Below are 12,211 nucleotides of genomic sequence, written 5' to 3'. Positions count from 1 at the left end.
GCCAGTGTGGGCTCTAAGTGTCTGACTTGGTGACTCGAGTGACTTGAAAACCTGACTTTTTTTTTTTAAGTGACATATACGACTTTGGTTCAGTGAACAGTTTTTAACTGGTTATGTAACAGTCTCAGTTTAATACTGATGCCTCTATGTGACCTACATAAGTAAAAAAGAAGAAGATTGGCTATTTCTATAAAGTTATTATACATAACTGGGGTTCTTATTGAAATCGAGTGAAACTAGCCTGTTTACATTGTTTCATGAAGAGTTACAGCGACAGTAACATTAGCCAGTTTAAAAGTAGCAAGAGGGCATTTTTATTTAGATAAATCTATTTTTTAATTATTTTGTCATTTCATCAAAAATGCCACTTGTTGTCCATGGGGGCCTCTAAAATCCACACAATATGAAAATTCCTTAGTAGCTATAATACTGTTGATTTGTTCTGAAGTGAAAATATATCAGTTGTATTATTAACTGATTAGTGTGTACATGTGTATTTCTTATATCAAAAGATGAATGTGAATTATGAATGATAATGTTACAATTACCCCGGGTCTCCCCTGCTTCAGTACAGCATGGTAAAAAAGGAACTTTACAGTTACACTCCACCACTGGTCCACTCCCATAGAGGGCGAGCTTTCAGTCACACATGTGACTCTGCAGAAAGACGATAAAGATGTTGGGGGTTTTTTTAAACAACAAAACTGAAGTCTTTGTGTGTGTGTCACCATAATTAAACTGGGATCATTTAACAAGAAACAAACAGGAAAGCAATCTCTCTGTCTTGAGCTAAATATATCCTGAAGGATGTGTCTGATTGCGCACAAGAGTCAGATTTAGATTTATCAGGAAATTCTATTTATTTTTCCGACCTTTGACACATGCCTGTCATTGAGAAGAGCAGCTCTGTTTTTAATCCGAGTTGTGGGAACCTGCTTGTGGTGACTCATACAGTAGGACCCGGGGTTCGTCCTGCCCGGTTCTGTCCCTCCGCCAGCAGCAGGACTGCAGGGGACACCTCATTCTCGGAATCACCGCCTCGAGACCGTATGGAGACCAAGTTCTGCGTCAGGCGCGCAGCTCGGTGTCCTGGACCAGATCCTAAAATAACTGAGAGTAACAGACACTACCTCTACCTCTGTGGGGACATAAAACATGCGAAGCCTAACTCGGGGTGTCTCATTCAAACTCAAACAGGGAACTCCTTCGACGTGTTGAGGCTGTTTTCTCCGCCGCTGAGCGCACTCTCACTCCTCCAGCATCCGCGAACATGCCTCCGGCTGAGCCTGCCTCTAAAGCCCTCTACATCTGCATGGAGGTGGTGATCGCCTTGTCGTCGGTCATCGGGAACGTGATGGTGGTTTTGGCTGTGCGTATTAACCGCTCTCTGAGAGACACCACGTTTTGTTTCATCGTCTCCCTGGCCTTGGCTGACATTGCGGTCGGGGCTCTTGTCATCCCGCTCGCCATCACCATCAGCATCGGATTCAAGACGCACTTCTACAGTTGTCTCCTGGTCGCCTGCACGGTGCTTGTCCTGACGCAAAGTTCAATCCTGGCGCTGCTGGCCATCGCCATCGACCGCTATCTGAGAGTCAAAATCCCCATGAGGTAGGCGCAAAGGTGAATCCTTCTAGTTTTCAACATCCTTGTCTCGTTTGCACGTGAAGCCTTTGTGTCTGGACCGCTGCTCGGACCCAAGGGCACCCACCAAAACGGTCAGACAGGATGATCACTTCAGATGCAACCAGAAATGACTGTAATATGTAGTGTGAAGGTGTGTCTAATTGTCTTAATTAATCTACAGAAGTCTTAATGAGGGGCTGCAATAATCTGCTTTGACATCTCTAACATCTCCCCTGGGAATTACAGTGCGTCACTGATTTATTCAGAGATATTTAAGGCTCTACAATTTTATTGACTGACTTTAATATGAGTTCAATTTATATTTAAAATTGTTAATTCGTCATTTATTAATTTCCTTACATTTAGGGCAACTAATGATTATTTTTTATTGTTGATTAATCTGTCATTGATGTTCTTGTTTTCTTAGTTGTTTGGTCTATGAAGTGTTGAAAAATGGTGAAAAAATGTATATCAGTGTTCAGAAAGCCCACAATTATGACCTCTAATGTCTTGTTTGGTCCAAATCCAAAGATACTCACTTTCCTGTCACAAAGGACTACTGAAATCAATAAAATAATTACATTTAAGGAGGTGAAATCAATGAATTTTGACTTAAAAATAGTCAAACCAATTAATCAATTATCAAAATATTTGGCAAATAATTCAGTAGTAGACAATTAATCAACTCACTGATTCATTGTTGCAGCCCTACTTAAGCATACACTTCAAACACACAATTTTACCCCAAACTTTAAGATGTAAACTTGAATAAAGTAGATAGATAGATAGATAGATAGATGAAGAAACATTTTGTTGTACAAAAAAAGAGAATTTACTCTATTTAGATACTAAAGATTTACATTGTCTCCCTCAAGGTCCAAAAATGGTCAAGACTTATTTGACACTTTAAAAGCTGTTGAATTTCACATGTGTGAGGAGACAAGCTGCTCTCCAGCTGGTGCTTACAGTAACATATAAGAGACATGTGGACATCACACATGTTGTATTTCTTTCTTTTTTCCTCCTGATCTGATTGTTAATGACTAACATGATGGTAAACTGGCATCTCGGTTGCATAGTAACGAGAGATTTTCTACTCTCGCCTAATTTTAGTGAAAACTCAAGTTTCCACTTTAAGTTGGCTCATTTAACAATGAGCCTGATGAGTCTGGCACAGAATGCATGATTGGTCAATGGGCTCATGGTGGCTGGTTGATGGATTGCATAATTTCTCAAGCTGGCAACCAGCACACACACAGAAACATGCACTCACACTGCACTCTGTCACTTACAGCACATTTACACGGGTTGTAGTGACACTATACGCAGAAGCAATAAAAATATATTGTGTAGTACTGTATTACCTCAAAAACTTTGGGCTTAACTGTTATTTATCAGTGTGCTGCAGCTGGCTTCTCAGCTCTTTTCATCTCACATTGGTTTACTTTTATAGTAGTGACAGCACAAGGTAATAGACAGAAAATATCTGTATTAATATTATATAGAACTTTTTCTCAGCCAGGGAGACAATAAAACCTTTTTCAATTGCAGTACCTTAATTAGTATCATTGGCAACACCAGTATTTATTGTACAATTTCATGTGAAAATTGCTGCTGTGTTGCAATGATTATACTTCCTTTCTTTTAAATATGAGTTGAAATCACAGTCTGTAGCGGGTCATGCAATATTTCTCTTCAAGACTGACAAGTACAACAGAAAAAGTGGCCAAATGCTCCTCAGCAAAGAAAAAAACTAGAAGAGGTCACTCAGTAGAGTGCAGATCTCCACCTGGCAACCAGAAAAGAATGGATATAACCCTTTTGAAAGATTTTGATAAGTAGCTGTAATTTAATTAGATATTTTCTCTGTAACTGTAATAGATTACAATCTCATTTACGTTTTAATTAGAGTTGCACTGATTTCAATTTTCTTGGCTGATTCCGATTTCCGATTTTTTGAAGGGTCTGACCTACTGTTATTGACAGCATTCACAAACATTTTTGCAACTTTTCTTGTAAAAATTAAATTGGATGTTCATAATAAGACACTGACTATTAAATATTCATTAAATACTATTTTACATTTTCTCCAAAGTCCTCCAGGTTACAGCCAGGCCTTATTATTGTTTTATACTAAGATTATGAATCGGGTGAACGTGATCTTGCGGGATTTCGCGGGACGCAATTTTATGTGATCTACTGTGGAAGCAGATGTAAACAAACCAGAGACTGACGTGGTGCTACTGTTTGCTGCAGTAAAACTTTGCCGTGATAAAAACAGGCGCAGAAGTTAAACGAGTCTGGATGAGAAAATATTTGAATGTTTATTCTTCAGCGAGAACAGGAGGTGAGATAGCTAGCATTAGCCTGAAGAGCTGGAGAGTTTAAGGCTGTTCTGCGACATTGTCAGCTGCTCTGTCACTGTCTGTCTTCTCCTTATCCTGTTCTTGGAATCTGTCCCTGACACCATCTTCAAGCATGTGTCAGGGTGTGTAGCTGTTATCAGCGGTGTGTTGATATCACAGTCAGTTTGTCTGCTGCGTGCATGACGTGACCATCGTGCAGAACATGTGTGAGCGGCACAGAATCAGATTTGTGACGCAGATCGGCCAGTCACTGGTCAGGGCCGGTCACGTGAAAACCGGCCAGATTCGGAGCATTGCCAATTAATCGGTGCAAGTCTAGTTTTAATGTAATTACATGCAACCTGATACATATAATTTTTTACTCTCTAGTTTTGCTAGTATCCTGTTAGATATTTTCAAGAAATGTTGTCACTATTAACGTGAATTTTTGAGTTATGGCAAAAAACATGTTTTGCAAGGTCACAGTTCACAGGTTAACAGTTCATCCTCGAGTCCAAGGGGACGTTCATACCAAATTTGAAGATTGTTTCTCAAGGTGTTCTTGAGATATCATGCTCACAAGAATGGGATGATCCTAAAACATAAAGCATCTGGCCACAGGTGTTGCCTGCATGGAGCCATGAAAACAAGGTCCTTAAGCATGCAGTCATGAATGTGCACAAAAAAATTAGGCTGATCGGCCTAGTCATATGCGAGATCAGAGCGGACAAGCTCCTGTTGGACATGCATACCCACATGCAAGTGATCACATGCTCTCCAGGTGTAAATTTAATTTTGCAGAAAGTAGAGATAGGTGGAAGACAACTGAATCCAGAAAATAATTTTTGGAAGACAGACAGCTGATCTGTATGCAGATAGCTTTCCAAGAACCTGTGCAGAGTTACACAAGTTGAAACAAAAACTGTCGTCACGTATGGGATCTACTCCAGACAGAGTCTCTTAAAACATCCTTTGAGTGTTCATTCATTTGTCCTGTGTTGTGTTTGCCTCACCCTGACTGTATTCGAGAGAATGTAAGTGCTTTATCAGACAGGGAGTGAAAGGCAAGAACAGCTGAGAGAAAACAAATGATAGAAAAAGACAAAAATATGAGTTTGGCACATATTTCAGTGTGTGTTTATGCATTTGCATCAGTCTTAGGGAGGTTTGCTACAGACGAGGCATGATGAGAGGAGAGACAACATTTGCTTTATATGTGCAAGAGCCCCTGAGATACCACTTTTGTCTGACTGAGTAAGCACCCACTCTTTAAAAGTAATAATCAGCAGTCCAGTCTACCACAGAAATCTTTCATGTCTGCCAAACAATGACTAATTCATGGACCTGTCCAGTAGCAGAGCATTGCGTGGGAGTGATAGGACAAGTGACATCCTGTAAAGATACCAAAGAATTTCAGACTCTTACGTCAGGCAGTAACTACAACAGTATTATTCCTTTGAACAGCAGAGATGTCTTACCTTGTGTCACCTTAATGTTTGTAAGAACACAGAGGAGATTTCCAGGAAAATAAGTAAAAACAGTGTCACCTGATAACATCCACGACAGAGATAAAGAAATTGCAGACCAATACAAGGGCATGTCCAAAAGGTACCTTTGGAGGAGAGTGTTTCTGGAGGAAGGGATCTGGTTGTGGTGTCCATTCTTACACTCCTCTGTGGTCCAAAGCTCCTGTGCTAGCAACACTGCTAACTCCTTGTCCAGGCAGTGTAACCTAATAAGACTGCTAACATTAGCTGCATGGATAACTGAGCTTAATATGTTGTCAGACCCTTTCCCAGGGCTGAAAACCTCATCCCAATATTTCAAAGCTCCTGAAGTACTGCATGGTTTGCTACTTTAGCAATGAGTAATGCTGTCTGTCCATCAGAAGGACATCAGAGGGAAAACCAGAAAACATTTGCTCTGTAAAATATGATCAGATGTCTTTTTTTTTTCTTCTGTTGAGATTTATGGAAGTTGGCACTAGATTTCCAGCAAAGATGCTCTGAACCGTTTCTGTTTCCAGTCAACTGCTGAAGTGCTTCTTGTGTATGCTCTTTGCAGAGGTCTGTATCCAAGTCCCTCTTACACAATTCGATATACTCAAGGGCTTTGCTGTCATAGCCTTACTTGGTCTGGTATGATAAGCAGCTCATGGTTAAACAATTTTAACTAATACCAGCAAACATTAACTAGATATGTCTTTATTACTGCCATTGCAAAGCTAGTGTGTTGAGTAGTTCACATTTGAACTGATATGGTACCAGTACCTGGAATTTGATACCCAACTATATCGTTTTTCCGTGGTTTTCAGCTCACAGTGGACTTGACTCTTTGTGACTTGAACAAGCTGTTCTCTCTTTACTTGGTATGCACCGACCGACCGGCCAGCAACTGAAACCGGACGTTTTTCAGCATGACTGGCCCTGACCTGTCATTGTCACACACGTGTTCTGCATGATGGTCACATCATGTGTGCATCAGACAAACTGACCCTGATATTACATCCACCACAGCACTAATCGCACCTACACACACTCAGACACATGCTTGCATGAAGTTGGTGTTAGTGACAGATTCCAAGAACAGGATAAAGAGAAGACAGACAGTCTACAATAAGACAGAGCAGCTGACCGTGTCGCAGAACAGCCGTAAACTCTGTAGCTCTTCAGGCTAATGTTAGCCAGCAGCAGACTGCTGTTCACAGAGGGACAGTTAAAATTTCACCTCCACTTCTGGCTGAAGAATAAACTTGTGTTGGTGTGTCTCCTAAAACATTTTCTTATCCGGACTCATTTAACCTCTGCGTCTGTTTTTTTTCCATGATAACGTTTCACTGCAGCAAACTGTTGCACCACGTCAGTCTCCAGTTTGTTTACATCTGCTTCTACACAAGATCACATGAAATCGCATCCCGTGAAATCCCGCGAGATTCCATGATCTTGTGAGATCGCGTTCCTCATATCCTAAATCTTAATATAAAATTATAATAAGGTCTGGCTGTAACCTGGAGGACTTTGGAGAAAATGTAAAGTAGTATTTAGTGAATATTTAATAGTCAGTGTTTTGTTACGAACATCCAATCCAAAAATGTTTGTGAATGCTGTCAATCATAGTTCTTCGGCCAAAATCAGAATCGGCAGGTCAGACCCTTCAAAAAATTGGAAATCAGAATCAGCCAAGAAAATTGAAATAAGTGCATCTCTTCTCTTTACTTTATGTTGCTTTCTCACCGAGATGTGCTCTCATGTAGGTGAGGTGAATTTGGCACAGTTTGATTCAATGTGAATCTGTGCTCAGTAATACTAATGTAATTTGGTAGGTACCCTTAAAAGTACCAAGTACAATATGCAACCCTAGTTGATTTATAACACTTCACCTTTGCTGCATTTTCGCTGTGTTCTAGCATTTACCATTATCCTGTAAATACCACTTGTGGCAACAGTGGAAACTGTTTAACTGAAGTTATGGAGTCTCGCTTTAAGAGTTCAAACAACACCCAAGATAAAAAAAATGTATCATTGTGTATCTCCAGCTTAACAAAGGGAGTATCTGTTCTACATATTTCGCAGTGATTTATATCTTATATTGAACTGAATTAAAAACAAGATGTTCCTGTTATTTTGCCTAATATTTAAGGTGTCACAGCGCAACAATGTTTTTTCAGCAGATGTCACATCAATATAATGAAGTATATGAATTGATAGTAAAAGCACATGCACGCTGAAATATGATATTCACGTTGCAAAAATAGCATCAAAGAAAATAAAACATGTCTGTCAGACCACTGAGTTTTTCTTCTTCAACACTTCTATCTTCTCCCTCGATGCTATAGCTACAAGCGAGTTGTGACCCCTCAGCGAGCTGGAACGGCCGTCTTATTGTGTTGGCTGGTGTCCATCATAGTGGGCCTCACACCCATGTTGGGCTGGAATAACCTGCAGAATCTCCGTGACAATGGCTCCCTGATCACTGATGACCTCTTGGTGACCTGTAAGTTTGAGACGGTCATCAGCATGGACTACATGGTCTACTTCAACTTCTTCGGCTGGGTGCTGCCCCCTCTGCTCCTCATGCTGGCCATCTATGTTGAGATTTTCTACATGATCCACAAGCAGCTCAACAAGAAGGTCAGAACTTCTCAAATCTGATTACTGTTTTTTGATAAGCAGCAAACAAAAGCCGATTGTTTTGCTATTAAAACTTAATGTGAACAGTGAAAGGTAAATATATATGTTGATGATCTTCTTCTTTATCCTCCATAGGTGACAGCTAGCCACACAGACCCCAGCCGTTACTTTGGCAAGGAGCTCAAGCTAGCCAAATCACTTGCCCTTGTTCTCTTCCTCTTCGCAGTCAGCTGGCTCCCTCTTCACATCCTCAACTGCATCACCCTCTTTTGCCCTGCCTGTGATAAGCCCATGTTCCTCATTTACATTGCCATCATCCTCACCCACGGCAACTCAGCCGTCAACCCCATCGTTTATGCTTTCCGCATCAAGAAATTCCGCACAGCGTTCCAGAAAATATGGAAACTGTACGTGCTTTGTCAGGATCCAGTCGGTCGGCTTCCTCAAAGAGGGAGCCAGAGAGGACAGAGCCATGAGAGGAGGCTGAGGCAGAATGATGATGACGATGATGACGTGTGACCTTTGGCAACTAATTGGATTGCTGTGTAACTGTTAAGTTTCACTCCACTGGGTCACAGAATGGAAAAGACTCTGGCTTTATTTTCATGCTGAAGGGATTACTGGTCAAAATGGCCTTAATGGCATCAAAGGATGTCAGAGGGATGAAGGAGATGAGGAAACTCCATCCTGGACTAACGAATTTCCTCCATCTAACACAATGTTAGAGGACAGGATGACAAATCAGCATGGAGACGGGATAAACATCTTAAATCAGACTTTGATTAAATAAGACTAATAAGATTGTTTCTCCATTGGCTGACAAAATGATGATGATTTCGTATGGGATAAGGGGCTTATCATCAGTTTCAACACCAACCTGTTGAACTTGAATAAGTAAGTGTATGTCTGTAGCACATGCTATACAGTAGTAGTGTATGCTGTATTGTATTTTTGACCTGAACTAAAACTCATGGCCTTTTTTCATGTGAATGATCTCAAATAGTTAAGCATCGTATTATGTTCCACATTTACATGCTTAGTTCTGTGGCCTTAAGGACAGGAAATGTATGAAGAGGAACTAAGTCATTGTATTAACAGTATAAATCTGGTCAACAAGTGATGGCTAGCAGGAAGTTTTCGCAACCAGCTTGGTCTGTGGAGGTGGACCAGGACGCAGGACTTACTGTATGCTGGCTGCATGAATGAAAAAATGTGAAACTGACTCACTTGGAATTGTGTCAATGATATTTAACTCATGGCCTTCACAGAAGTGTGGTGCAATCCAGTGGATGTGATGTAGGGCTGGTGATGTGATAAAGTTTTCCAGCCAGCTGCCATCAGCACAACAGTTGAGTGAGTCAGTGAGTTTGCTACAAGTTCGATAACCATTCTTACCCCGCATTTACACCAGGCGCGGCTGCGCCGCGGAACGGCTGCGCCACAACACGCAGGGAAATAGAACCCATGCTGTAATTTACACCAGAAGCACCGCGGTGCATCTCAGCAGCGTCCCAGAAGCGGCTCGGCGCTCCGCTCCGCGGAGAATACGCAGCAAGTCTATTTTTGATGGATGGCGCGTCAATTGGCACAGAGCAGGTCGAACGGGCAGGAAGTCAGGCACGGAAAACAGGGGAGAATCTGGTTGGTTTTCAAAATAAAAGACCCCGTGCAGACTCGCGGTCATTAAGACAGACAGAAAATAGACAATTTAACTACGTAGCCTGCGTATCCATAGTAGAAGCACAAAGAGCAAGGAAAGAGGACTTAATCAACAAAATCAGAGCAAATAACATAATCAGACTGGCAAAACGCTCCGCTGCTGAAACGCTTCTGAAACGCTGCTGGTGTAAATTGAAGTAGTGTGCATGACGGAGCAAAACCACGGCACAGCCGTTCCGCGGCGCAGGCGCACCTGGTGTAAATCCCGGGTTAGCCATTTAATAAAAAAAATTAAATAAACTCACAAAATGTCAAGAAAAGAAATATAGTTACACCTGTATTTCTTTTTTAAATACAAATATAAAACTGTACCTTCTGAATTCAAGTTTCTCGCTTTCACCAAACTATGACTAGCATAATTCCCTTGTTAACCCGTATAAAATTAATGTCATTCAAACTTGACAAAAACAAAGTAAAAATCCATCTTTGTTAGTCTTCTCACTGTTATAACAATGACCAACTCCGGTTTGGTCAAAATGCATCTGTAATTCATTGATTTAGATGTGAAAATATTCTGTCTCATACTGCTGCTTTATGCCATTGCTGGTCTCTTTGTGCCACTGGGTGAAAGAAGAGACTGATGCTGAACAGCGACTCTGTCTCGCTTTTCATAAGCAAACCATTAAACTAGCAAAATAAATTGACCGGAAACACCAAAAATACTGATGCTGGTCCAGTAGCCTGACCTTAACATGAAGGTCATGTTTTCGTTTTTTTGTTTTTACATTTTGAGACTATTTGACTGATAGAATGACTAGTACTAGCTAACATCTGTAGCTGAAAACAGCGTCCATGCTGAAAGAAAAAAAAATCTAATGCTCCTTTTGCTCCTCCATATTTGTGGACACGGGCAAAAGTAAAAATCGTGGAGTCACCTGTAGTAACTACGCAACTGTAGCTACATCAGGAGAACTGTGAATCTAAAGAATGTTGGAGCTCCTCCATCCAATAAGGTTCATTTGATCTGCGTGATGTTCATTTTAACTCTATAATGTACCTCTCCTACATGTTTCACCAGGCCTTTCCCACTACTCACAGGCTTTTCACATTTTTTCCCCATTTCTTTGCAATGACGTAGATATACTGATGTAGCATCATCATATCCTCCCTGTTGTTTTTGTTACAGGGCTGACTTAAACTGACAAGTGTTGTGCTTTTTTTAAACAAATCAGATTTGACATGAAAGATAGATGTTGAGATGGGAATGCTCACACTTATAATATGTACTGTATATAACTAATGTGTATAACTGTTAATGAACGCTCTTGTATACAATTCACCTCAGTGAGCTAAGCGCTGTTATCTCTGAAACGATTGAGTGAGCAGACTGGGAAATCCACGCTCTAAGCATCTCATTAGAGTTTTTTTTTTTTAAATATACATAAATGGGAGGAAAATCAGCATGAAATGTGACAGCATATGGTGAGCCACGGTTTTCATAACGCTGTATGTGTATTAGCACGTGGAAGCACCAAAATCCATCCTCACCTTCTTCTCATGCTCCTCTGAATCAAGACTGAAGTAATCAGTAGTGGGAGGCCATTTTTTGTGCACTCACATCAATCTTGTGCCTCTAAACGGAGAGCGGCTCATGTGTAGCTTATGATGAAATTCAGGGGTGAGGGTGGACTGGGAGAAAGGATTATTCTGTTGACAAGGAAACCAGAAGGCAAGAGTGCAGCTGAGAAACTCATCAGGAGTTTATGTCTCTGTGGAGGTCAACGCTGAGGCCGCCCAGATGCTTTCCCATCAAATAAAGAAGCCTGTAAATGTGACCCTGTTGATCTCTGTCCTAACCTGCTGTGGTACTACTGTGTATTACAGTATATACAGTATGCACATACATATGTCTTCATCGGACAAGTGTCTCTGAATTTCAATGCTGCTTTGTAATAATGTGATTCTTTTCTCACTTTGTGCTCATGTGAAATGCTTTTAAAGCCACTATGTGTAGAATTTGATATTATCAAGATATGTAATAGCCTATCATCGCCAGACCAACTCACAAATGCAAATTAGTCTGGAACTTCTCTCAGTTCATTTTAGATTTTCTAAGCACCGTTATCATCGGTGTAGACCAAAATACCTCTTGACACAATTGGATAAGACCTACAACCAACCAGAGCAACAAAATATGTGATGTAGTGCTAAGCGATGTTGAACTAAATGGACTATTGCATGCAGAGACTAGCTGAGATGGTGTAGCATCGATATTGTCTGTGAACAATGTAAATGTAACTGACAGGCTCTGATTGTTGTTCCAAGTGTCTGACCACATTATGGAAAGAATACCTACAGGTATAGACCTTTTTGTCTAAGATTAAAATACTTTTTGTTTGAAGCTGTTTTATCAAAGCCACCAAACTCCATTGCCAAAAAACAATCATTTTA

General features: G+C 40.7%; 1 protein-coding gene across 1 annotated transcript; it reads left to right on the top strand.

Annotated features, from left to right (window-relative positions):
• Window positions 1-859: 859 nt before the first annotated feature.
• LOC146331431 (adenosine receptor A1-like) lies at window positions 860-9,446 on the top strand. The gene is made up of 3 exons (XM_084730937.1): window positions 860-1,611; window positions 7,807-8,101; window positions 8,237-9,446. The coding sequence occupies exons 1-3, from the start codon at window positions 1,271-1,273 to the stop codon at window positions 8,618-8,620; spliced, it is 1,020 nt and encodes a 339-aa protein (XP_084587063.1). The 5' UTR covers window positions 860-1,270; the 3' UTR covers window positions 8,621-9,446.
• Window positions 9,447-12,211: the final 2,765 nt, after the last annotated feature.

The sequence above is a fragment of the Lutjanus erythropterus genome, chromosome 2, assembly GCF_056507025.1.
Source record: "Lutjanus erythropterus isolate fLutEry1 chromosome 2, fLutEry1.hap2, whole genome shotgun sequence".
Classification (NCBI taxonomy): Eukaryota; Metazoa; Chordata; class Actinopteri; order Lutjaniformes; family Lutjanidae; genus Lutjanus; species Lutjanus erythropterus.
The sequence above is the reverse complement of the archived record's forward strand: the minus strand, read 5'-3'. Positions and strand labels throughout refer to the sequence as shown.

Excerpts from the sequence above, each read along its gene's own strand:
- LOC146331431 (XM_084730937.1), top strand. The coding sequence starts at position 1,271 with ATGCCTCCGGCTGAGCCTGCCTCTAAAGCCCTCTACATCTGCATGGAG. Across the intron at positions 1,612-7,806 it reads AGAGTCAAAATCCCCATGAG|CTACAAGCGAGTTGTGACCC; the intron begins GTAGGCGCAAAG and ends TCGATGCTATAG. Across the intron at positions 8,102-8,236 it reads ACAAGCAGCTCAACAAGAAG|GTGACAGCTAGCCACACAGA; the intron begins GTCAGAACTTCT and ends TATCCTCCATAG.